Genomic DNA, 26,737 nt, shown 5'->3' on the forward strand with positions numbered 1-26,737 from the left:
CACCCCTTTCTGTTTAGGCTAAAGAGCTGGTCACATGTGGCCCCAGGGGCTCTCTATACCTGTTCAATTCATTAATGAGACACCATTTTAACAGGGGAACGTGGTCCAGAGAAAAATGTTACGTTGTGTACCTCACATTTCATTTAAAATTTTTCCTTAAAATTTTTTTCCCTTGGAAATAAAAGATTTCATTATAACAGATTAATTTCAAATAGACTTTATTAAACCTGATTGCTAATTAGGGCCTATGCAATGATAAAGAAATCACCCAATAGATACTCAACCAGAGGCTATTTTTCTGGACATACTGACATACTATTTTTCTTAAGAAATTTTAAACCTCCAATAAAAATAACGAATTGCAATTGGGCACCCTTCTGTTTCCCCTGGGAGCTCCGGACGTCAGAAAAGCGTGCAGTGTGCGGGTAAGCCTCTGCCGGCGTCGTCAGCGAGGCAGGACGACATCTGTAAAACTGAGACTCAGGACTCAGGGAACTTCCTGGTGACACAGCCTTGTTTAAGGTAGACGATGACCGGGCGATTTTTATACTGACAAATGAGACAAAACTACAAACTGTCAGGTAATGTTTAGGGACCCAGAACCAATTTCTCAGTGCATTTTATACCCATGATACTATTCCTATTTCAACACAGCTGTACTTCTTTAAGTTATCACCAGTTACTGTCCCAGTGTAGGAATTCAGAGGGCTGAAGGCGAGGTTATCGGGGAAACAAACACCAGCACGTGGGAAACAGAAGACGCACCCAGAGGGACAGAGCCGCAGCCCTGCCCCGTCCCTGGTGTCACTCTGGCGTCTGCCAGGTGGGTGCAAGTCCCCCAAGTTCTGACAGTCACAGACTGGCAAGAAAGACTGCCAAAGCTCATTTCATCGGACACGTGGGGGTACTGCTGCGGTCAGGAGTCTGCTGTAAAGATTCCCATTATGGGCTATGACACATTTTTCCAGGTCCGAAACTTTGGTTTCATCTGTCACCATCATAACAGAAGCATTTCCCTGGGGATCTCCTCCACAGACAGAAGGTATCCATATAATTATTTTTAAATAATCTTCCTAACTTTGGGAAAACGTTAGCCTCCCCCCAACACAGCACGCACACATGCACGCAGGCGCCCACCTGAATTTTAAAGTAAAGCACAAAGAAAAACTGTGCGAACACGCTGAGCGCGCCCACCCGCAGGCTCGGACGGTGCTCTGCACGTCTTCCGGAGGAGAGATCAGATCGGCAGGTCCCTTGGCTGCCGGCGGCTCCACGGCCTCCCTTCCTGTAACAGCCGATTTGGAATTCGTCCACCAAGCTCATCTCATTTGGACTTCAAGGCTTCCTCCCACTCAACAGCAGATTCAGACTTCTTGGGAATGGCTGGGAATATTGATTGCATCTTACTTCGAAAGTCTTTCATCTAGAAGAGGGAAAAAGTCCATCAACAAACATTCAAAGAAGGGGTAAAGAGCCAAACAATTAGAGAGGCCGCAGCTGCTGACTGGATGACACTTCATGGCTGCAGGGTACAGAGCAGAGGAAGACCAATAAAGGTGAGAGGCTGTGTCCTAGCCACCCTTATGGAAAATGAGATGACCTTTTCCTCCCAGAGTATAAATCCAGGGGCCTCAAGTAACAGAACTCCACTCAAGTGTGTGTGTGTGTGGGGAGCAGTGGGCTGTCCACTGCCAGCCCTCCATGACCGCCTCTCCTAGTGGGACGCTGTGGGTCACTGGCACTCATGGAAAGAAAGATGCAGCTGAGAACGAGTTTGTCTGTCTCAAGCCATGAATATACTCAGGCCATTCTAAGCTGGAATTTTAGAGCCAGAGAAGAGCAGAGAGAAAAAACTGAGTAGGGAGTTAATAAAAGGCTGAACCAATGAATGGCAGATACAATAGAATGCTCGATGTGCCAGTGAGTGTTGAAAGTTCCAGGTAGAGCTTTTTTACCGGAACAGGTTGATGTGGAATCCGAGTCAGAGCCGAGGGCTGGGAAATCTCAATACCCTGGCTGCAGCTACGAACACTGCCCTGGGTGGTGAGGGACAGCGGCTGATGGGGGCTGGGTAACTTTACACCAGACAGCACATGTCCGTGCTCCTTGGTTCGCTCTCTCTAATCTGCACAGTCCTGCTCTGTGGCCATTTCAGAGGCCCCACAGCGCCGCTTGGCCCCTTCGCATCAGCTGTAGCCCATCCATCCCGAGGAGACAGAGCTCTTTGATGGGGTGTGTGAGGCGCCCTGGGCTCGTCAGCAACATGCAAGTTATTTCTGAAAGCGGTTGTTTTGAGAGTCAGCTAGCTGTTGTTGTTTTATGGTGATGCTTATTTATTTCAATTTGAACCTGAACTTTGTTTCCAAATTCAGGGGGTACCCCTTGTTTGGGATCTTGTAAATTCCTAAGTAGTGGTTCAGGTCGCTTAGCACTGCTGTTTGCAGCAGAGACTCTGGTCGACTTCTGCTCGAATCCTAGTCCGACACCAGGGAAAGCCGCTCATGCTACGCGGTGGTTTCCAGGTGTGTGGACGGGAGGTAATTGGCTGCTTTCAGGGTTGTGAGCATGAAGTGAAATAGCACACAAAGCACAGCACCTCGCACATGGCGAGTGCTCAATATAATTAGCTACTGTCATTATGGCATCATCAAAATACACGTGCTATTTCAAGAATGAAGCTCATATGGATATAAACATTACAGTATGTTTATTAAAAGCATTATTTTGTAGTTATGTGTCATTCTGGTTTAAATATGGACACTAGAAGATACATAAGGTTATCCATTCCATGCGGTCTGTAGGTGGTCCATGCCAGCCGTGTCAATGTCGGGTCCCAGACACCAATCTTGACACGCATGTCCATGGGACATCCAACTCCCCTTCCCTGCAGCCCTCGAGTTTGTACTGTGATGAACCCCTTCAGGAGAGGTTCTTAAGTAGAGGCAGTGCTGTATCCTGTGGAGGGACTGAAAAAGTTAGGGTTTTCTGGATGTCACAACCACAAGGGACTACTCCTTTCATTCTGGAGGGCGTGGATGCTCACTGTCCAGGATGGCCCACAAAGAGAAGAGCTTTGTCTAAATTACCAAGGCCCCGTTGAGGAGACGTGCAGAAGACTCGGTTCAAAGACAGACATCTCTCTGGTGGGGATTTGCAAGGTATTACTGGGTTCTTGCTCTTCGCTTTTCTGGTTGCACATCTGTTACAACTAAGCCTAATGGCCGAGCTTCCAAATGGAGTGTCAGATAGCCCGCACCTGCCCAGAATTGGTTACCCTTCCGCCTTCTCAGCGATATGGAACGTGGCCGGTGGCTGAGCGGGGTGAGGCTGGGAAACGCAGATGGGGCCCGGGTGGGAAAGTAAAGGGTGGCTGCCCTACTTCAGCATGGTTCTGTTCCCATTTTCGCCTCTTGACCCAATTTCTTTTCTTTCCTCTCATTTCCCAAGTATTGTATTATTCACGTGTTCCCAGGGTCCTAAGTGAGTAACCGAACCACGAGGAGGAATCATATCTCAAAAACAGCCCACTAGGAATAGGCTTCGGAGTGAGGGGGAGGGAGGGAGGCAGGTGGGATAAAGAACACCATTTAGCCTTCTTTAATTCTGCAGTGGTGAAAATGGAAACCCAGGGTCTACATTAAGTTATAAACAGGACCTCAAGTTGCTTTAAACAATGGGACTCCATAGAAGGTTTTAAGGCTTATATTATTTATATTACACGCACAGTAAATGAAAACCTTCACTTTTTCACCTATATCAATTTCTGCTATGCAGTTCAGAGAAGTCGTTCATCTTACAGTGATCCTCTTATCACAGATCAACAGAACACTCCCCTGCTTAAAAGTGTGCTTGAAAAGATTTAGGGCTTGGGTACGTTTCGGCAAACTTGGTTATAAATGTACAACCAGAGCATTGCTATGGGACCCTCCCCTGCTCTACACCCCAAAAATCTGGTGAAGATGGGGCAGGCTGGGAACTAGTGTCTCCATCCAGCGAGTCAGCTCTGCTGTCAAGTGCTTTCCAAACTCTGGGCTCTGTTCCCTGCGGTCTCCCGTGTTCTGTGGCTGTGGATCGAGGGCCGCGCTTCTCGGCAGGGCTGCGCTCGCAGACGCGCACTCCCGGGGCACTGCGCCTGCTACTCAGAGAACGGCCTCCTTAAGTCCCGAAGTTTGGGTCCAAAAGTGCTGGGTTCTACTGTTGTCAGAAAGTACCAGTGTCCAAGGCACCAGTTCTCAAATGGAGTGTCATGACAGCTGGCCATTTGTGACTAACCTGGACATTCTGAAGACTGGATACAATTGACTTTTTAGATACTAGAACAGCTGTGAGACTCTGTCTCTAATAATGGCACTCTTATTCGCATTCCATAGCTCCCCGAAGGGCCGAGGAGCCAGGACGCCGGAGAGAAACGGGCTATGCTATCTACTGACCATGCACGTCCTGGTGGGGAGAACAACAGGAAGACTTGGTTCTAATATGTGATGTGCTGAAAAATTACTTAAAAGTTTAAGGACATGTCCCCGACTTAATTTCATAAAATTCATACATCATTGATTCGAATAAATAGGCAGTTACTGAAATTAAAAGCTCCAAGTTTTAAAGTGACTTTGCCACTGACCAGCCCATTTAGCCTCAGGTCCTCACCGATGGGTCTGCTGCAGGCCCCGTGCTGGGCTTCGAGTGAGGAAGACTTGACAGGACCAGCTGATGAGAAAGTGTGCGCGCATGTCAATGATTACAGCCCCAACAATAATTTTGAAGAACCTGGAAATTCAGCTTCTTCATAAACTGAAACCGACCAAGAGTCTACATGTTATCTGAATGGAAATAATAGTATCTGCCATCTGGGGTCACCTGGAGCCAGGCACTGTACCAAGCACCCGTCTATTATTTAGCTTTCACATTCTATGTGGCAGAAACGAGGCCCACCACTTCTCATGGAGAAATCAGAGGTCAGAAAGGTTAGCCCATTCCTGGTGACATGGTTTATAGTAAGTACTACTGCCTGACTCAAGTCCAACACTCTTTCTTAACAGTCACTCTGGTTCTGTGACCTGGAACATGGTACCTCTATAACCTCTGCTATGAGCCTTCACTAAAAATGACTTGAGAAACACATATCCCTCTTGCAATGGTGATCATTTTACTTAGAGCAGCATGGCAGATTATTACCAATGTTCACCAAAAGCTAGTACTCATCTGCCTGCGGATACAGAACGAATATATTTCTCTACCCTTTTTGAAGTTCTGAACCCTGTGACCAGTTCTGGCTAATGAAATGTAAAAGAAATGTGTGTCGCTGGCAGGGGGAAGCATTTACCTACAGGTGTTTGACTCTGCAGCCTCTCTTCCCTGTCCTCAGCAATCATGGTGGTGCCATGGTAATGCCTCCGGATCAAGGCAGCCCGAGGCACCAAGCTAGCTTGTGGAGGACAGCTTCCCCGGAGGGCCACATAAACCCACAGTGCATTTCAGACAAGGCAGAAATGAACTTTTATTTTAAGCCACACATTTGGATTTTTTTTTTACTACCGCATAAGCCAACCTGTCTGGCATTAATGGCGAAAAGAATAACAAGACAGACAAAAGGCATGCTCTGACACCCTTCCATAGGACGTTAAATTTGGCTGAAACATGGCTGAACAAAAACTCAAGGGCTGGAGCAAGGAGAAGAGGACCTCTGTGCATTGGACCTGGAGAGTCTACAGCTACCTGGAACATATGAACCCCTCCCCTGCCCACTTTCAGGGTACTCAGTATAGCAGTTCGTCCCACTACATGACACTGCTTCCGGGGGAGTTGGAACACTTCTGCGTGTTTCCAATGAAACAGTATGGGGACTCAGATTAGCATGGTAAAGGGTTATGTGGGGGCCAGATCACTGTCCTGCGTCTACTGGATTATATTCAACTAGGCGGCACTGGTGTGGTTTAGAGAGCAGATGCTGGCAACCTCCACTTTTGATTAAGCCACATGGATCCTGATATATAAGTGAACATACCATATTATTTACCTTACACTCAACCACATTAAGAAAGCTAACATGAATAAAAAGATCTCAACTTCTGTTTTCTAAGTTATATTACTATCATTCAAGTAAAGGTCAGACAAGCCCCTTCTAAATGCTCACTGTATCACATGCATAAAGCCTAAAACCTAAAACCTGTAGTAAAGTCAGTTGATTTAGGAATAAAAATGAAAAGTGTAACTTTTTGAGAAATACCATCCCTGAAGTACTCACTGAAACGGCCAGTTTTTATGACAGTGATCAACAACAGGGTACGGTCCCAAAGCAGCAGCTTTCCCTGGATGGGAAGGAAACTAAGCAACAAGGATGACCCTGGGCCCACACTGCTGCTAAGACCCAGCCCGACGAGAACAACGGGTATCATGCTGCTCAACTTACAGTGCTAACAGGTCAGGTTCTCAGAGGCAGTTCTAGAATGACTGCAGCCAGGATTCATTTTCGTGACTGCAAAATTTTGGTATGGTTCCCTTCTCTGCCAAATAAGTGACAGTAATTATACCACCTCTGACTGGCAGGCTTCTTCCTAAAAGCTTTATCTTTGACTGCATTGAATACTTCATAACAGCTACCAACCTGATCGCTCGTATTTTCATATTTTAACCTAATGATCCTGCTCCAGTGGCAAGAGGATGTGCAGCACTCATACCACACACACACACACACACACACACACACACACACACACACACGAATACACAGGACCTATTTGCAGCTACCATGCATAATGCCTCTTTTTTTTTTTTTTAAGTGAGAGGAGGGAAGCTAGACAGACTGACTCCCACATTCGCCCTGGACGGGATCCACCCAGCAACCTGTCTGAGGCCAATGCTTGAATCAACTGAGCTATCCTCAGTGCCTGAGGCCAGTGCTCAAACCAGTTGAGCCACTGGTTGCAAAAGGAGGAAAGAGAGAAAGGGGAGAGGGAAGGGAGAGAAACAGATGGCCACTTCTCATGTGTACCCTGACCGGGATCAAACCTGGGACATCTGCATGCTGGGCGACAGTCTATCCACTGAGTCAACCGGCCAGAGCCATGATGCCTTTTAAAGGCTCTGCTGATAGGTTGTCACAGGAGAATGAAGGCCGTTGATGGCTCCCTTATAAAAAGTACTCCTGTACATTTATTTTTACATTGTAGAGAAAGTTAGAACTTTTTAGAAATAGTATATAAATAAGTGAAATAGTACGTAAGCCAGACAAAACAAAGTAATTAACATATATTTAATGAATCAATTTCTACAACACAATAAACACCTATCCTACATTCTTTTGGTCCAAATGGCAAATACATATAAATTCAAGGTAAGTAATGGTATGTCAGTGCTACAAAAACACCTTCGATGCAGTAGGAATGGTTAAAAAACAAAAAACTGGATGCTTAATAAAAGAACTGGGAGGCTAAGCCACAGGGGAGTTACTCTATTCCTTTCCTGTTTCCAAGCTTTAGAAATCTAAGTTTATTTAAAAATTTGACATATATAACCTGTAACTACTATCTTTTTAAAATAACTTCAGAATCGTAGTGTTAACAACTTTAAAACTTGAGATTCTTCTGAATCTCCCAAAGTGTTTCTGCACTCTTCTTCAGACGAGCCTCTTCGTCAAGGGTCAGCTTGATTTTTATAAGGTCTGTAATACCATTCTCTCCCAGGATACAAGGAACACTGAGGAATACTTCTTTATTTACTCCATAAAGACCCTTAATTATGGTGGAAACTGGATGCACTCTCCTAAGATTCTTCAAAATACTTTCCGCTAAATCAGCTACAGAAAGGCCAATGGCCCAATTAGTATAACCTTTCATTTTAATAATCTCATAGGCGCTGGCAATCACATCTTGGTGGACACTTTTCCACTGCTCAGGATCTTTCTGGGTTCCTATGTCTGAGTTCAGATCCTTCAAAGGGACACCAGCAATATTCACTCCACTCCACACAGGAACACTTGAGTCTCCGTGCTCTCCAAGGACCCACCCATGGCAGCTTTCGGAGTGGATACCAAGCTTTTGCCCAATCAAGAAACGGAAACGGGCAGTGTCCAGATTACAACCACTTCCAATAACACGGTTTGGGGGAATTTCACTCAACTTCCAGGCTACATAAGTTAAGATATCCACTGGATTGGAAACAACAATCAACTTGCAGTGAGGACTGTACTGGATAATATTAGAAATCATTAATTTAAAGATAGCCACATTTCGCTGGACTAAATTGAGGCGCGTTTCTCCCTTCTCCTGGCGTGCACCTGCCGTGATGATCACAAGGCTGGAGTTTGCAGTGACAAGGTAATCCTTGCTGGCAACAACATTTGGCATTTTCACGAAAGGACTGCCGTGTTGCAGATCCATCGTTTCGCCCTTCAGTTTGCTTTCAGAAGCGTCCACCAAGGCAAGTTCATCCCCCAAGCCTTTAAGTAGGATGCTGACAGCACAGGCCATGCCAACCGACCCGGTTCCTACAATGGAGATCTTATTGTGAGCAACGGTCTTTTCTGAGCTTAACTTCTTCAAAAGCTCGCTCTTGACAGTCGCCATCCTGGACACGGGCGGGACGGGCCAAGGGCCCGCGAGTGGGACGCAGGCTGGCTGGCGGGGCCTCGGTGCCCTCCCCAGACTCGGGAAGTTCGCTCTGGGGGCGCCCACTCTCCGGCTGGCGCACAGGACTCCCACAGCCCAGCTCATGGCCATTCATTCACAAGGTGGGAAAGAGGATGGAAGAAGGCGGCACGCAGTCTGATGCGCAAAGGATGGGAACCCGTGATCCTTAGCCGCCGCCTCAGTCCAGTATGGCTTCTGTGCAAGGGCGGAGGCCGTTGGGCAACCCCCAGTGTGGTACTGCGGCTGCGCAAGGGTGGAGGCCATTGGACAACCCCCAGTGTGGTAATGCGGCTGCGCATGGATGAAGGCCGTTGAACCACCCCTCAGTACGGTACTGCGGCTGCGCAGGCCGTGAGCCGTTGATGGCCCCATCCTGCTTTGATGGCGCCTGTGCAAGGCAGGCCCCGCAAGCACGGCCTCACGACGGCCTATGCAAAGTACTTCTTGAATGCAAGTATCACGAACACAAATTCTCTTTAATATTTAATGTGTGTGAATGACCAACCCAGATTTTGTATTTTTAGTACGTATGTTAGGTAAAAATGCTTTCATTAAGTGCAGATGAAAATAAGGTTAAATTTGCTAAAGTGTCACAGACCGGCAGAGCGAGGAGCCGTGCATTGCCTTCCCGCGGTCCCTGCATGTGCAGAAGTGGGGACTCTGTTCTAGGTTGTGTCCAGCTTGAGAACCGACTGCTTGGGAAGGATTCCACAGCCTTTATGCCAGTCATGACGATGACCCACATCTGTGGGTAAGTCACTGGGCAACAAGAGGCAGGGGACGACTGAGCTAGTGCCATATGACACACCCACAGGAAGAGGCTGGTGCTTCCTTTCATGCCGAAGGAAATTCTGTGATTGGTTCCTGATTAAAAACCACTTCTCTGGTACAAACTGATGGTGTAGCGTTATGTTAGAATGAAAATATATCTTAAATGTCCTTAAGGTGGCAAATTTTAATCCATGCACAAAGATCATTGATTGAAGCAGTGAAATAAAACACGGTTGACCCTTGAACAGGGGTTTGAACTGCCTGTGCCCAGTTCTATATGCGTTTTTCTCAGTTGACCCACACAGTTCACACCTGCGCTGTTCAAGGGTCACCTATATTAGCTGGTACAACACAGCATCTGTATGTCTTATTTTCTACTTTCTCTGTTCATTTTTATAAACTTCCTTTTAAATTTCTCAAAATATATAAACTTTCCATCTGATGAAATACATACACTAATAAACCCATAAACTACCAAAGTCCAAATAAAAATAATGGTACTTTCTTCCCCCTTAGTAATAGAATTCTGATGGAAGGATTCTTCAAAGTACTCTCTCCTAGTCGGGCACTTGATGCACACAGCTAGTTCCCTCCTAGTCAGCAAAAAGGACTTCAATTTTAGAATACTGAATCCTTGCAAAGTGTGTATTTTATTCAGAACTTGAAAAGCTATTCTCATTCTTCTGCCACTGAAATGCAGTCCATTGTGTTTTTGGCTCCTTTGTCAAAGATTATTTGCTCGTATGTACGTGGTTTTATTTCTGGGCTCTCAATTCTGTCCCATTGGTCTGTAAGTCTGTTTTTGTCAATACAATGCTGCTTTGATTATCGTGGTCCTGTATAGTATTACTTAAAGTCAGGTAGTGTGATATCTCCGGATTTGTTCTTTTTTCTCGGGATTGCATTGGCTATTCAGGGTCATTTATGGTTCCATTCAAAGCTGGTGATTTTTTTGTTGTTGTTCTATTTCTTTAAAAAATGACATTGGGATTTGGGATTTTAAAGGAGATTGCATTAAATCTGTATGTATTGCTTTGGGTAACATGGCCATTTTAACTGTGTTGATTGTTCTGATCCATGAACATGGAACATTATTCCATTTCATTGTCTTTTTAAATTTCTTCTAATAATGGTTTGTAGTTTTCAGTATATAAGTCCTTCACATCCTTTGTTAAGTTTATTCCTAGGTATTTTTTTGTTATAGCAATTGCAAAATGAATTTATTTCAATCTTCTGAAGTTTTATTGTTGGCATATAGGATATAGGAAAGCAGTAGAATTTTGTATATTGATTTTGTATCCTGTGACTTTACTGTATTTGTTTATTTTTTCTAATTGCTTTTTGGTGGAGTCTTTGGGGTTTTCTATATACAGGATCATTTCATCTGAAAAAAGTGAAACCTTTACTTCCTTCCCAATCTGGATGCCTTTTATTTCTTTCTCTTGCCTGGTTGCTCTGGCTAGGACTTCCAGTACTGTACTGAGTAAGAGTGGAGAGAGTGGCAGCCCTGTGTTGTTCCTGATTTTATGGAAAAACTTTCAGTTTTTCACTATTTAGTATGATGCTGGCTGATGGTTCAGATACCCTGTTAAGATGGTACAGTCACAAGCTCTATGACATAAGAAATAGTAAGAACATCACACATATGATTTCTCTCCATACTGGTGGTTAGTTTTATGGCAACCATTTGTCAAATTAAAAACTGGAATTTTAGGCCCTGGGTGGTTTTCTCAGTGGATAGAGTACTGGCCTGGTGTATAGATGTCCCAAGTTCGATTCCCAGTCAGGACACATAGGAGAAGTGACCATCCGCTTCTCTCCCCCTCCCTCTTCTCTATCGCTTTCCCTCGCAGCCAGTGCCTTGGCTGGTTCGAGCATCAGCCCTGGGCATTGAAGATAGCTCGGCTGGTCCAAGAATCAGCCCCAGACAGGGGTTCCCAAGTGAATCTTGGACAGGGTACATGCGGGAGTCTGTCTTACTATCTCCCCTCCTCTCTCTTAAAAAACAAAACAAAACAAAAAAACCTGGAATTTTAAAAATGATCATCTTTATTTAATAGTGGCCAGCATTTTAGAGAGACCCTTTTAAAAGACCAACTTTTGATAGCTATTGTTTCTTTTATACCAGTCATAACTTGAAATGTTTTAACCTAACGCCTGTTCCCACCTTCTCCCTATAATGATGCCTTTGACCAGTCAAGTCATTTTCCAAGATAAGTGTTCTTAAGGATGAAATTCAAAGACATAAAGACTCTTAGCTAGACAGCTTCTTTCTATAGTAATTTTCTTTGTAGAATTTGAACCTCTTCAGAAATTCAATCTCTATGAGAGTTGCCTCTCCAGTTTTTCCCCTTAACCACAACTAAAACAATTTTGAAGAAAAAAACACTCTCCAAAATAAAAGTATCTCAAAGCAGTGCTAACAATTAAGTCTTAAGATGAGAAATAAGAAAGATGAAGAAGTGTACATGACCTCCACAACCACTGGAGGGTTTTACATAGAGGAGTTACACGACCTACCTCACATGTAGAAAGGACCTCTGGCCGCTAGGTGAAGAAGTTCTAGAGGAAGTCAAGGGCAGGCCCGTGTCCTGGACAGGAGTCTATTTCAGTACAACCCGCGAAAGGTGGAGGGCGGGGGCGGAGAGGAGAGGAGCAGAGCAGAGCTAGCGAGGCGGACTTGCCCAGGGGTTAGCCCATGGGAATGCAGGGAAAGGAGAGACTCAAGGTGCTTCTCCACTGGGTTTTGGTGTGAACAGCTGGGGGACAGGCCTGGCACTTACTGAAATGGGAAAGACTAGGGAGGAGCAAGTGGGGCGGAGGGGAGGAAACCACGAGTTCCAGTCGGTCCCGTGGGTCACGGACATGCCGGTGAGACACAGTGAAGATGTCTTACCTGTGAGGTAAACCTGAAGGTAGATTTTTATTTATGTATTTTTTTTTGAGAGAGAGAGAGAGAGAGAGGGACAGACAGACAGGAAGGGAGAGAGATGAGAAACATCAATTCTTCAGTGCAGCACCTTAGTTGTTCATTGATTGCTTTCTCATATGTGCCATGATGGGGGGGGGGGGGTGACACTCCAGCCGAGCCAGCGACCTCTGAGCTCAAGCCAGTGACCATGGGATCATGCCTACGATCCCACATTCAAGCCAGCAACCCCGTGCTCAAGCTGGCAACCCTGTGCTTAAGCCGGATGAGCCTGCACTCAAGCCAGTGACCTCAGGGTTTCGAACCTGCGTCCTCAGCATCCCAGGCCGACATTCTATCCACTGTGCCACCACCTGGTCAGGCTATACAGGTAGATTTAAATGCCAGGGAGTAGATGAGAGCACCAAGGGATGGAGGGCAGAGTCCAAGGAAGCCGCCACTGGACCCTGACGTCCAGAGGTCAGCCAGAGGTCAGCCAGGGGAGCTGCCAGCAGAGGAGGCAGTGGAAATGGCCAGGAGGCAGAAGGTGTCTCAGAGCCAAGACAGCGTTTCGTGAGGGGGAGGAGGTTCAGTTGTGTCAAATGTTGCGAGGTCAAGCAGCAGAGGACGAGGACCCTGGCGACCCTGACACCAGCGCTTCGAAGGCGGGGCATGCTGGGGAAGAAGCTGGACTGCGGTGAGAAAGGGGAGGACTGAGACGGGACCACAGCGGCGCCTTCAGGAGGGGAGGTGGACAAACAGGCCGTCAGCAGAGGACGAGGAGGAACAGCGAGAGGATGTCCAGAGGGGGCAGACACTAGAGCAGGTCTCCACACGCTGTGCAGAGGGAGAACTGACAGCAAAGGCCAAGGACGATGACGGGAGCAGGGTCCTTGGGGAGCTACCAGGGGTGAGACCGAATGCCCAAAAGGCAGGGGGTGTTGGCAGCTGCACGGACACTTTACCTGAGGGACAAGAGAAAAGGCAGCGAGTGGTGTGGCTGCAGGTGGCGGTGTGGGGACGGGGAAGCCAGCGCGGGCCTGCCATGGTGGAGACAAGGGACCATAGAGGCAGGGCAGAGGCAGGGAGAACAGAGCTCAGCTGTGATCATCATGGCGCAGTGGCCGTGGGGGTGGGTGACCGATCAGACAGAGGGCTGAGAGCGAGTCGCCCTGAGTAGAGTCCAGCTTTTCTCTCCAGGAGGCTTTGAGGGTGGTGCTGCCGTGAGCTGAGAGTGCCCAGGTGCAGGCTGGGAGCAATGACAGTCAGCAGGAACACACGTGATGCTTGGAGGACATCCACACATCGTGTCCTGTCAAGTGGGCCCAGGCACCAGGGGCTCAGGGCTCTGGGCTGGAGATGCAAACCTGGAAGTTCTCTGTGTGGGCGAAGCCACCAGTGTGGATAGGACCTGGGCGCAGAAACGACAGGACAAGGGCAGGACTCACACCGCGGTGCAAAGGAAGACAGCAGCACTCAGAAGTAAATGGCTCCTGGGAAGTGACACATACGAGCCACACTGGGATTCAGAAGAATTACCAAAAGAATAAAGAACTCCAAAATCCCAGAAGCTGTCGGCACAAGAAGCGAATGATATTGATATAACTGAGTCACCAAAACAAAGTGAGATTATGTTCACACAACTGCCACTGTGGGAAGATTTGCAGCACATCAGAAAAAATTTTTTAAGCTTAGAAATATTTCAGTCAGGAAAATTCAATTTGAGAGAACACATCCATTTTCTGATATAGGGTAAATGGATAATATATATCAACATAGATAATATTTTTTCATAGTTTGGATATTCAAAAGTGACTAGCTTTTCACACAGAGCGGAAGGGGAAGCGGAGGCCATGGGCTGCTCACTCCACGACGCTGCAGTTAGAGCGACGTGCTCACCACGTCCTGTTTCCAGGCTCAGGGTGAGAAATAAGGACCCAGGAAAAGAAAACCCAAGTGAAAGCACGATCCCTTCCCTCCACTGGAACAGCTGGGCCATTCTCAAGGTGACTGTGCCTGATTGGTGTCAGGCCTTGGAACAAGAAGGCTTTTCTTTCAGAGCTTCTCTTCCTTAGTGATGTGCATATTCTCACTTCATACAGCGCCTGGGGCCCTGTTTACTAATAAAAGGAAGCTGGTGGGTTTTTAAGGAGCTATCTTGGCAATATGCCAAAACAGCTGGTGTTTTCACCCCTTCCCCAAGGGAAAAAATGTACATTGGTCATCATCTCCCTTTTTCAACTGAACTCAGGTCCCTTGATGTGGGCTCTCTGTCACCAAATTGCTCCTCCGCATCTACACGGAGCGCCCCTCACCACTGGGACGCCAGGCCCCTGAGAGCCCAGGGGAGCAGGAAGCGGGCTTACAGAGATGTTCCTGTCACCTCAGACCGGGATTTAACAGACACGCAGTGCCACTTCCCATTAATTTAAAAACGTCTGCTGAAAATGTTATTCCTCTGCTAAGCCGTGTGGAGCCCAAGAGCCTGGCAGCTGGCTCTGGCTCTGCGCGATCGTGACGACCGTGTCCGGCCTTCCGGGGCAGCGTCAGGAGGCAAGGCGGTCCGACACGCCCTACCCAGGGTAGGGAAGTGCACGTGCTTCCCGGGGCCGACAGGAGACAAGCAGGGCCGCGAGCGGGCCGCAGACGGGAAGCGGCCTGCTGCCTTTCAGACCTCGCCCGGCGACAGTGACACGGAGGTGGCTCCCGCCGGACAGTTTGCCAGGAGACGCAGATCTGTTTTTGATCTTGGGCCTCACCCAGCGAAAAGTGTATATAGCACGAAGTCTGTTTCCTTCTGAGATGTCGTAGAGGTTAACTTTCACGCTTCTCCAGTTTTATTTTCCATATGGGGTTCTAGCGTTCACTCTACAATGCCGCTTCATTTGAAATAATGCAGGGATAGATGTACTTACTATGAAATACACCAGAATGCTGGTAAATCTCAAATTAGCAAAGTCAAAAGAAAGAGACTTGACTATAACGAGCAAAAGCCCTCCAGTTGGTCATACAGTAATTAAGAAGTGAGTCCAAACATCTACAGGAAAAGAACGCCCAGCCGCCGCTCCTGGAGAAAGCCCGGGGAAACCAACCCTCTGAGCATGCGCCATCCTAGGAAGGGTAGACTATTCCTTGTCTCACAAGATCTTAGAATAGGAAAGTCAAATGAGAATTTTTAAAGAAAAATGTTTTACTTTTGTTTAAAGAAAAGGAGGCCTGGGCTTTTGGGAAAGAAGCCCCTACCTCAGCAGGTGGGGAGGCCAGTGGAGGGGAAGCTGGGGGTGCAAGCCCCCCACCCCGTCACCGACTGTCTCCATACCGCCTGCGCAGCAACAGGCCTCAGACAGGCCGTCAAGGAAGAAAGGGATCCTTTTCCATCTATCAGCTTGGCAAAAATCTCAGAGTAATAGAAGCCACTAATGTAATGGCAAGGGTGCCAGGAAACTTGTATGCACTCTTGGTATCTTCTAAGTTGTATCAGCTTCCCAGAGGGCCGCTTAGCAACAGATACCAAAAACATTTTTTTTTTTTTTTTTGTATTTTTCTGAAGCTAGAAACGGGGAGAGACAGACTCCCTCATGCGCCCGACCGGGATCCACCCGGCACGCCCACCAGGGGGCGACGCTCTGCCCACCAGGGGGCGATGCTCTGCCCATCCGGGGCGTTGCTCTGTTGCGACCAGAGCCACTCTAGCGCCTGGGGCAGAGGCCAAGGAGCCATCCCCAGCGTCCGGGCCATCTTTGCTCCAATGGAGCCTCGGCTGCGGGAGGGGAAGAGAGAGACAGAGAGGAAGGAGAGGGGGAGGGGTGGAGAAGCAGATGGGCGTTTCTTCTGTGTGCCCTGGCTGGGAATCGAACCCAGGACTTCTGCACGCCAGGCCGACGCTCTACCACTGAGCCAACCAGCTAGGGCCCCAAAAACATTTTTAACACTCACTTTCTTTCAACAGTAACAACTTCAGTCTTGAGGACACACTTCTTGACCAAGGAACGTACAAAAAGATGTATGCCTATAGAGGTTCACTATGGTATTTAATAGTGAAAATTACAATCTCAATACTCTTGGCAGAAGAATAATTAAGTAAATTATAATACACGATAGAATAGAATGTAGCCATTAAAAGTGATGGAGATTTATCTACTGTCCTGGGCAAAGAGGTTCTAGGATTCAGTGAGGAAAGCTTCCATAGTGCAGCAAAGCAACCCTGACACATGATTACGTACCGCGCCTGCAGAAGGCCCGGAAGGCTGTTTCTACTGTGCTACGCGATCACACCTCAGTGAGGTTCCTGGTATTGTTTCCTTCCTTGTACTTTTCTACATGAATTCTTTTTAAAACATGAGTACATATTTTTAACCCAAAAAGCCATTTTTGTTTGAAAAAAAAAATAGGTCCAAAATACATTTTTCTTTAAAAAATACCAATATACATATATTAAGACAAACACCTTTTCACCTATGGTACAGGGTAAACAAAAAACTTCCTTCAGTCCTAATTTTTAAATTTAAATCTCTGGACAATTAAAGTACTTCACAGTAAGTAAGAATGTTTCATTCATGGTTTTATCTCTGTTGAGGTTGCAGCTCCTATGAGGGTAACGACTGTAAATTATCTGTAAATTCTAACTATGTGACTATCACAGACATGTTATTATATCCAAACCACAGTGAACATAAGCGATGGGCGACTCGGACCAATACTTACAGGCTATGCCCTCACTTCAAACAAATGGAGAACAGGGGTCCACAGAAATAAAAAGTGATAGTTTCCAATCGTATCAATTAGGAATTATTTATACACCTAATGTTTTTCCTTCTAAGGGGACGAAAAAGACAAGACAGTCTAACTATACATATACTCAACTTCCTAGAAATCCTTCCAAGTATTAATACCTACTGTAATAAAAGGTAAAAAAGTTAACAAGTCATGGCTCCTGAGTAACAAGCAAGTTCATTGTAGGTGGCATGGTTTTTTCTTTTGATAACTGTGGAACTGCCAGTTGCTATCAATAAAGGTCCTATTTACTGACTAAGGAGCATTGATCTCAACTATTTCCTACACTTAAAACATCTAAATTTAAAAACAGTCTGCCCTGATAAAACAGTCTAACCACAGTGCCCTGGTAGCACCTGCCTGGCCTGAACGTGCCAGTCTCCTAGGACATAAACCCACAGTAAATAGTCATTTTTTCACAAGTGAGTGTGATAAAATTAATGCTGCCTCAATCATAATCAGATGATAAAGTACAATAAAAAGTAACAGATGGGCCCATAGGAAGCAGTCAGGCCGTACATGAAGCCCAAGGCTGGCTGGCAGCATAGAGGGAGGTTCCCATCTGAAATCTAGACACACTCTACCCCTTTGGTCTACTCACAAAACAGTTTCCACTAGCTCTCCTCTGTACAACCTCTGATTAAATCATAGACCACTATATAAAATACATATTAATAGTTACATCTGATGTATTATACATATCCTATGTGAAATGAAATCCCACAATAATTACAAATAAACAAAAAGTAAAACCAAAAATATTTCTAAGAAACAGAGCTCCGTTTCCGGCGTTTTCAGCATGTTCCCTTTCAGGCCAGCAGAGGTCGCTGTGGACTGAAACAGGGAATGGCAGCGGCCCTGGGTCCGCCATTAGATGGCACCTCTTTTATTTAAAACTGGGTTATGAAAGACAAGATAACCTGGACTTGTTATCTTTGAATATATGTATCCTGATATATTGATGTCGCCCCATTAAAAAAATTAAATTATTTAAAAAAAATAATAAAACTGGGTTATAACGGAGATTTAATACAACTGAAGGCAGCTGCCAACAATTATTTGACACCGGAATTGATTCTGATCTAGACTAATCATTTTATTGATTTACTGAGTACACAGACCTGGACCACTTCTGCTCATTTTCTGACTAAAAGACTATTTTCCTTAGTCATAGAAAGATGACATTCAGCAAAAGGCAGTAAAGAGTGAGAAAAGTTCATCACTGGACTTTTCTGTGGGCAACCTCACTGTTTTCATCAAAACCCCCTAAATGCAGAACTGAAATGTACCACATTGCCCTCCACAAGCCTCAGAGCACGGTCATCTAATAAGAATTTGCTTAGAAAGTCTTGAAGCTAAACCGTCCATAGTATAATAAGTCTACTGGGGGCCCTGTCTTACACAGTACCCGGCTCAGGCGGGCCCTCAGATGTCTTCTGAATGAACAAATCAATAAACACTATTGCTTTCAAAAGATGTACCCTGACAAAACATCAGAGGTTTACTTGCTCTGTGAGACTTCTCAGGCGTAGAGATCAAACTGATATGCCTGCTGACCTACATGCAAGGAGAGAGTGCATCTGCAGTCTCTCTCTTTAAAGACATTAAGACGCAGTATAAAAGGATTCCAAATATCCTTCTGTTCAATGGAGCCAATAAGAAAAGACGATTTCTCCCCCCATATTTTATTCAGGCAGTAATCCTCTTATCAGTCCCATGCAACAAAGAAGTTCACATTCTAGAAACTAAAATAGTAGTCTAGCCCATAAAGCATGTAATTTAATTTAAATAACCTAATTCTGTTGGACTATGAAATTTTGCCAGCACAGTTACTTTAAAAATAAAGGTCAGACTAGGAGCAAAGTAACTGCTTGTCTATGAATATATTGTGAGTGAAAAGTACAATAATGCCTATGTTTAGTTATGATTAAGACCAGTGTGAAAACCTCAGTAATGCCAGAAATAATAATAATACTAATACCTATTACCCCAGAAATTCTCCCTTCCCTTCCCCTGTACTGACACTCCCATCAGCATGCATACATGTTAATTCTCCCAACTTAAAAAATGACCCCAAGCCCCTTCTCACTATGACCCCACTTCTTTCCTTCCCTTCACAGCAAAATTCAAGAGCTGCTTGCACTTCCTGCCTCCAGTCTCTCCCTCCACGCTTTCGGACCCACTCCACTCGGCTTCACCATCACTGACGGCCTCCTGCTAACTCAGTGCACGATCAGTTCTCACCTCTGTGACTTGTCCCCAGCATACACCTCCATGAGAGGTGTTCTTCACCTGCCATGCCCGGTTTCCCATCTCTTCAGTAGGGCAGTCTCATCTGCCACCTTCCTCATCCTCAGCCTCTGACCTCAGATACCCAAGAGTTCTCCTCACACCCCGCTACATTCACTGCCGTGGTGAGCTCATCTGGTCTCGGAGTTTCAAACACTATCTATACACTGATGAGTCCCAAATCTCTATCTTCAGTGGCACCTCTCCCCGGAACTCCAACCCTCCCTATCTGCTTCCCTGATTCTCCACGTGGCTAGCAGACGGCCTGAGCTCCTGACTCCACCCCCAACACCCGCCCCTGTCACACTGGCTCCTGTCACACTGGCCCCGGTCCACTTTCCAGCCGCTCGGGCCAAGAGCCTTGGAGACAGCCTTGACTTCGCCTTTTGTCTCACCTCATATCCACTCTGTACAAATCCTTGTCGTCTCCACCTTTGAACTACACCCAGAGCCTCTTTTCATCGACCCTGCTGCCGCCTCCTGTCACACACCACGGCCATTCCCACCTGTCACAGGGAGCCTGGGCCACAGGACTTCCTACTGTAGTTCATTTAAAAAAGAAGACAATCATTCTGACTGTATACCTTTTTAGCTTGGAGTCTAAATTACACACACGCACACATACAGGCTTTTCAGATTTTTTCCCATTAGGTATGAATACATTAATAATTTAATTTAAACAGTAATTTTACAATGCTTTATTTTAGGATATTTATATATAGGATGTCAAAAAGCATAGAAAGTTGTTCCAAATTAAATAATCTCACTGAATAAGTAGCACTGGTTTATATAGTGGAACGAACATTTGCTACGAATTAGTCATTATTGAATTACATTTGAAGTTTCACCACCTCCAAATATTTAAATTACTTATGTCATTTACTGGTAATGAGAAGTAGCCTAGTTATTAGTAAGAACTGAGTCACCTTCTCCATCATCACTTCCTAAGACAGTGAACAAACTATACAAATCTGAGAGTCAGGAAGATCTGGACCACAGAAAGTAGCACAAACATCCCAGATGCCAGTGACAGGACTGTGGTTACTTACACTGTGGACACCCAACGCCTTCCAGACCGCAAAGCTGATCACACCAACCCCGCACCAGGCGTACAGAGAGCCCCAGCCCAGGGCTCGCAGGGCCAGGGAGGACCCGCTCTCCGGGAGGGCCGCGGTGGCCATGCTCCCCTGCAACGGAGACAGAGAGGCCGGGCTGAAAATCAACAGTTCAGGAAGAATCAATATGCAGGGCGTGTTCGAAACGCATGTAAAAAAAACGGAAACACAAAAAAATACCCCAAAATAGCCTTTGAAATTTCTATAACACTATTTATAACTTACATTCCTGTTAGCATGAACATTTTCCCATTATGAACCAAAATTTATGCCTTTTTGATTGTATATTCATGTTATTTGCCCACTGAAAGCTTTCTTATTTGTAGATTCTCTTTACATATTAATGTTCTTGAGCCCTTATAACTATCATATGTGCTAGCCTACTTCCCAGTTTGGTTTACTTTTAATTCCTTGTATTTTGCTTTCTAGTTTTTGTTTCTGGTCAAATATGCATTCTGATACTTTTAAGCTTACTAAAAATTCCCCTATCCTAAAGTTAGTCATTTCTCTTTTCTGTTCGCTGTATTTTTGTTCAAATTGTCTCTCCTTTTTACCATTAACTATTGAGTTCTCCTGGTATTTATTTTGGTTCTGACGGGAGCTGATGACACGAGAATCCACAAAACTCAGCAACTGCCCTGCTCATCAATTAATCCTTCTCCCAACTAATCTGAGAAACTTCTATATAAAGAGATTTATTTGTAAGCTATTTTTATACCACTAATTATTGTCTATTTTTATACCAGAATCACAGATTTAATTATAAAACAAAAAGTCTTAATATCCAGAAAGTACATCATACTCACTACTTTCAAAAATTTGTTGCTGTTTTTGCCTATTAATTCTTCCAGAAAAATCCTAGAACATTCAAGATTTCTCCAACCCCCAAACAACTGTCCATTCATTGGCATTTTCTAGAACGACATCAAACTAATTAGCTAATCTGATAAGAGATAGCAAATATAACGTTGTCTTCCACTTGGAAATGTATTTCCATTTATTTGATTTATTTGTCTTTTTCTTTTTTAGAATAATTTTGTTACTCAACACATTTCTCTTTTATTTTTTAGCAAGCGAGCAAGAGAGAGAAACAGGAAGGGAGATGAGAAGCATCAACTCATCGTTTTGGCATTTTAGTTGTTCATTGCTTCTCACACATGCACTGACTGGGGGGCTCTAGCCGAGCTAGTGACCCCTTGCTCAAGCCAGTGACCTTTGGGCTCAAGCCAGCAACCATAGGATCATGCCTATGATCCCACTCTGAAGCTGGTGACCCGGTGCTCAGTCTGGTGAGCTTGTGCTCAAGCCAGATGAGCCCACGCTCATGCTTGTGACCTCAGGGTTTTGAACCTGGGACCTCAGCATGCCAGATCAACACTCTATCAACTGAGCTACCAGTGGTCAGGCTCAACATATTTGTGTGTGTGTGTGTGTGTGTGAGAGAGAGAGAGAGAGAGAGACAGAGAGAGTCAGAGAGAGGGACAGATAGAGACAGGAAGGGAGAGAGATGAGAAACAGCAATTCTTCACTGTGGCTCCTTAGTTGTTCATTGATTGATTTTTCACATGTGCCTTTACCATGGGGCTACAGCAGACTGAGCGACCCCTTACCCGAGCCAGCGACCTTGGGCTCAAGCTGGTGAGCTTTGCTCAAACCAGATGAGCCCGCGCTCAAGCTGGCAACCTCGGGGTCTCGAACCTGGGTCCTCCGCATCCCAGTCTGACGCTCTATCCACTATGCCACCGCCTGGTCAGACTCAACATATTTCTTAATCCAGCTTTTTTTACATGTGTCTTCTGTGATTGTGAATGTTATTGGCAGCACACAGAAACATGCCTTGCACATGCCTAGACCTGGTAGATACTTGGTATTTACTGACTTACACTTTTTGTAGGCAGGCCTTAGAATCAATGAAATTTTCAAAAAATTTTTCTTTAGCCATTTTCTATGATAAAAACAATATTCTCTTACTTTACTCCTTTGCTCATGTTGCTACAATTTCAGAGTGGTTCCCTAGAGCTCACATGAATGTACTAGGTTCTAACTGGCCTAAATTTTCATCCAGAGCAGTACCATTAACCAGATTACTGAACTGGAGTCAGTTTAAATGCTTTAGCCTAAATTTTATTTTAGAAACTTAAAAAGGCCTTATTTCCCTGGGAAGGGTGGAGCAAAAGTAAGTTCACAGCCGTGAGTACATGAAACAGTGTATTTTTGTATTATTATTGCATTATTTTCCATACGAACGACTGTAAACCTACTTTTGCACTACCTTGTATTATATATGTACATATATTTTTAAAAGCCTACATAAACCTACATTTATTTTACTAAATTATGTTTAAAAGGTAATTAAGTATAAAAAGAACCGTTAATGACATAGCAGTATTCTCAATAAAATCTTAATTTTGTCAAACTTTTATTTTTAAAAAATAAAGTACATGCTATATCAGCTTCAGAAATTGATTGGGAGACTGTTATTCTTAGTTGTTGTCTACATAGTTCCAAAGCTGAACTTCTGTAGAAATAATATTAAAAACTGATCTATCCTCCTAAGGCTTTTAAAATTGTAGTCACAAGCTTTTTCCTATGGAAGGAGTGCAGGTCACATGACCTTCATAAATCCTGCTCAGAATTTTCACACAAACATTGGCTTGCTGCAGGAAAAGACTGACTTTCCAAAAAAAAAAAAAAAAGTTTCTTTTAAAAGATCCTTAGCTATAAGCACATATGCTAGTCACATAAATATTTAATGAAAGCTCTATTTTTTCCCCACTGCCACATTGTTTTGTTTTGCTTTGAATTTAAATGAAAACAAAAGCATGTGCAGATGGAAGCTGAACTTAACAAATCATATTGTACTTACAGTATTTAATATTCCCAAAACAAACAGAAAAATTATTTTCTAGGTGGAAACTATTTACAACACCTCTTATGCCTAAAGACATGGGTGCCCCTTGTCTCCTAGCAGGTGACAAGAATGAATCTACTATTCACAGGGTAGGAATGATCTAGAACAAAACGGGCAGTTGGTCAGCTCGTCAGCTGCATAAACTGGACAAGGGTCACGTTTTTGGTTTTTGTCAGTATAGAGTTGGGATGAATTTGATGCGAATCAGACTGATGCTTAAAACGAACGTTAGTCTAGTTATTTCTCCTACAGGGCATTCTTATCTGACATGACATTTTGATACATTCTTTACATCACAGAGGTAGCTGGCTGTTTTTATAACATATATATTTTTTAAAAGATTTATTTTTAAAGTTTCTCAAGTTGTATCTATAGCAAAAAGATGATGACTCACCCTTGTCACCATCATTTTATAAATGGGTGTTGACATAACTCAGTCACTTTCACCATGCTATATTAAAATGAGCAGGGGCACCAAATTATTTTAGATAAGTAAACTTTTTATATGTGTATATAGATATTATTCTATATTTTATTCAACTGTTTCAATAAAATAGACATATAATGTACACATTATTTCTACCCATAGTCCACAATCATTTTATGAAACTGATGTTATACAGATGTGAAATGTATCAGTTTTTTTTAAATCTTGATCTATTTTAATAGATCAACCTGTCAGGCAGTGGCTTTGAAGCACACTGCCTGAGGGTGGTATTCTTAAACTGGTGCTTGCCCAGTGTAACTGCTCCAGAGCCGCTGAGCTCCTCTACAATACAAGAAACTACAAGTATCAATACGAAGAAAATTTCTCATCAGCTAGATAAATGAGCTAAACGTGACCACAACAGTGATTGCTCAGTTTTGCTCTTAGAGTACGGATTTTCTGCTGTAAGCATGTTAGAGTCATTCAAAAATTTACTGAGCACCTACTTGTGTCAGGCACTTTTCTAGAGGGGAGGGCTGCAACAATGCATTAGCAGGTATGATCTCTGAATTCAAGAAGCTGACATGTTTTCATCAATACTAAGATGCACTTTATTTCAACATTTAACATCTCTGAGATAGAAGTGCATTTTGCAGTCAGTATTGTGTCAAGAGTTTAATTGACATCATTTTTTTCTTTCCTAGTGGTACATAAAATACTGAAGATTCTTACAACTGATAGAGAGTTACACTGATTTAGATCTGATATCACGCTGGGAATAGGAAGTGTACTAGATGAACTTTCAAAGTCATGTTCCGCTAAAATTTAAGAAAGCACATAATTAAGTACCTCTTTAAATGAAAATAAAGACTTGATTAATTTGTGCCCTTCTTGAAGCTATGAGGTGTATATAGGTTTATTTCTAAAAGCACTATGAAAGGCCAACATTTTCTTTATTTTTCCAATGCAAAACAGCTGCCATTAACTTGTAAACAATAACAATGCTACGGATGGATTTCGGGGTCACAAACCTTATTGAACCATTCAGGGCTTCTCTTTTTAGCCAATGACAATGTGGTACCAAATCCAGCTAGCATTCCCGCCGCAGCAACAGTACCTAGGAAAAGTCCACCTGCCAAGAGTTTGGGGAGTAGGGCATGGAGGGGCAGAGAAATGAAAGAAAAAACAACCTTAAGTTAAAATGATGCACACAAGTAAATTTCAGGTACTACTTAAATTACATTCAAAATCATTTTTGAATTTCCACAAATGATGGTTAAGCGGCTCTTGCTAATGGTAAAAGACAGGGGCTGGGAAACCTGCCCGACCTCATGACCTCTGGTTTCTGAGGTCATTCTGAGACAGCACTCCCGAGCACAGAGCTTGGAGCAGGGACCCTTCACTGGGACAGATGGATCTTGAGAAGATCCTGCTAAGCGAAATAAGTTGAACAGAAAAAGTCAAGAGCCACATGATTTCACTCATATGTGGAATATAACACTGAAAGCAACAAATGAACAAATGACAAAAACTCACAGACACAGACAACAGTATGATGGTTACTAGAGCAAAGGGAGGTGGGTGGGTTGGTAAAAAAATAAAGGGGATCAAATATATGATGACGGAAGGAAACGAGCTTTGGGGTGGGGTGCACACAATACAATATACAGATCGTGTATTATAGAAATATACACTGAAACCTACATAATTTTATTAACCAGTGTCACCGCAATCATTTTAATAAAAATGAAAATAAAATTTTAGTTCTGCAGATTTAAAAGGAAAAAGAAAAAGGAGGGCACGAGAGAAACCGCAGAGGACATAGGGGAAAGGCAGCACAGAGCAGCAGGCGGAGCCAGCCCCCAGCCCAGGGAGGCTCCACCCCGCGATCACTGACCCGCTGGACCCGCGGGCCAAAGTCAGGGGCAAGCCCAGGCGAAGCGCTCCAAGGGCGGGGAGACGGTGGGAACGCCCGCTCCCGCACAGGCAGAGCAGAGCCGGGAGGAGCTCGCCCCGACGTCCGCAGCACACCACACCGCACCTTTAACCAGGAAAAGCCGGTCGTCCGGGGGCCCCGGAGCCTCCAGCCCAGGGCACGGCTCCGCAGCCGCACAGCGCGCTGGCTCCATGTGTGTAATAAAGCCTCCACGGCCGCGTCCGGCAACAATTCGGCCCGGGTGGAAGCAACAGCCGAGAGGAGGGGAAAGGTTCCGCTCTCACTTCCCCTGTACAACTTGGATATCGGTCCGGCACGACCGCTGTCCCTTAGCCCTCTTCCCCCCTCCCCCCGGGGGCGGGGAGGGGAAGATGTGTCACTGCAGGTGGCCTCTGCCGAGGCCGTCTCCCGGGGAGGACCGTTTGCCTACTCCAGGGTGATGATCGCCGCACTTGAACACTGTCTACTTGAAACAAGGACCGGCCCTGACTGTAGGAGGCAGGGAAGGCGGACAGACTGCGCCAGGAGCCGGTTCCTGCCTGGTTGAAGACCCTGGAGCTCACGCAAGGGTTGGCCCAGCACTAGCATCTCACGATCCTAAGAAGCAGGCCCTCAGTCTTTTCTCTGTCGTTTCCTGGGAAATTCCTAACAGTCGTCACCTTAGGTGTAAGTGACAGGTTCTACCCCTGGAAGAGAGTCAGCCTACCAGCTCTTGGGTGATGTGACTCCTTCCCTAAGGTTTTGATGGATCGGCCTATGGAAGGGACTGAATGGCTATTATGGCTGAACTGAAGTGAATGGTACAACCCAACACGGAGAACAGAGGACTGCACTCAGAGGGTTCAAGGCCACGCTGGGGCTGTTCCAGGCCTGAAAACTCTTGTCAGCCAGGCCTGCTCTTCACTGTCTGGGCGTGGATTTGCTGAGGTGGTGGAGTCCGTAAATGATCATTGAGAGGAGGAGGCTGGTAGTCATAGAAAACC

General features: G+C 45.0%; 2 protein-coding genes across 3 annotated transcripts; both read right to left on the reverse strand.

Annotated features, from left to right (window-relative positions):
- Positions 1–201: 201 nt before the first annotated feature.
- On the reverse strand, positions 202–26,002 carry TMEM242 (transmembrane protein 242). The gene is made up of 4 exons (XM_066248371.1): positions 25,860–26,002; positions 24,850–24,950; positions 20,415–20,552; positions 202–1,423 (listed from the first exon to the last, which is right to left on the reverse strand). Exons 1-4 carry the CDS (start codon positions 25,945–25,947, stop codon positions 1,325–1,327), a joined length of 426 nt encoding a protein of 141 aa, XP_066104468.1. The 5' UTR covers positions 25,948–26,002; the 3' UTR covers positions 202–1,324.
- Positions 7,563–8,714, reverse strand: LDHAL6B (lactate dehydrogenase A like 6B). 2 transcript variants are annotated; one of them, XM_066248182.1, is made up of 2 exons: positions 8,334–8,561; positions 7,563–8,165 (listed from the first exon to the last, which is right to left on the reverse strand). In XM_066248182.1, exons 1-2 carry the CDS (start codon positions 8,559–8,561, stop codon positions 7,563–7,565), a joined length of 831 nt encoding a protein of 276 aa, XP_066104279.1. The 2 variants fall into 2 exon arrangements, with proteins under 2 accessions (XP_066104279.1, XP_066104278.1); XM_066248181.1 differs by having other exon boundaries at positions 7,563–8,714.
- Positions 26,003–26,737: the final 735 nt, after the last annotated feature.

The sequence above is a fragment of the Saccopteryx bilineata genome, chromosome 12 (assembly GCF_036850765.1).
Source record: "Saccopteryx bilineata isolate mSacBil1 chromosome 12, mSacBil1_pri_phased_curated, whole genome shotgun sequence".
In the NCBI taxonomy this organism is placed as follows: Eukaryota; Metazoa; Chordata; class Mammalia; order Chiroptera; family Emballonuridae; genus Saccopteryx; species Saccopteryx bilineata.

Bases quoted from the DNA above. Each gene is read 5' to 3' on its own strand.
- LDHAL6B (XM_066248181.1), bottom strand. From the start codon at position 8,714: ATGGCCATGAGCTGGGCTGTGGGAGTCCTGTGCGCCAGCCGGAGAGTG.
- TMEM242 (XM_066248371.1), bottom strand. From the start codon at position 25,947: ATGGAGCCAGCGCGCTGTGCGGCTGCGGAGCCGTGCCCTGGGCTGGAG. The intron at 24,951-25,859 runs GTGCGGTGTGGT...AACTCTTGGCAG, and splicing joins CCGGCTTTTCCTGGTTAAAG to GTGGACTTTTCCTAGGTACT. The intron at 20,553-24,849 runs GTTTGTGACCCC...TCTCCGTTGCAG, and splicing joins GCCCTGAATGGTTCAATAAG to GGGAGCATGGCCACCGCGGC.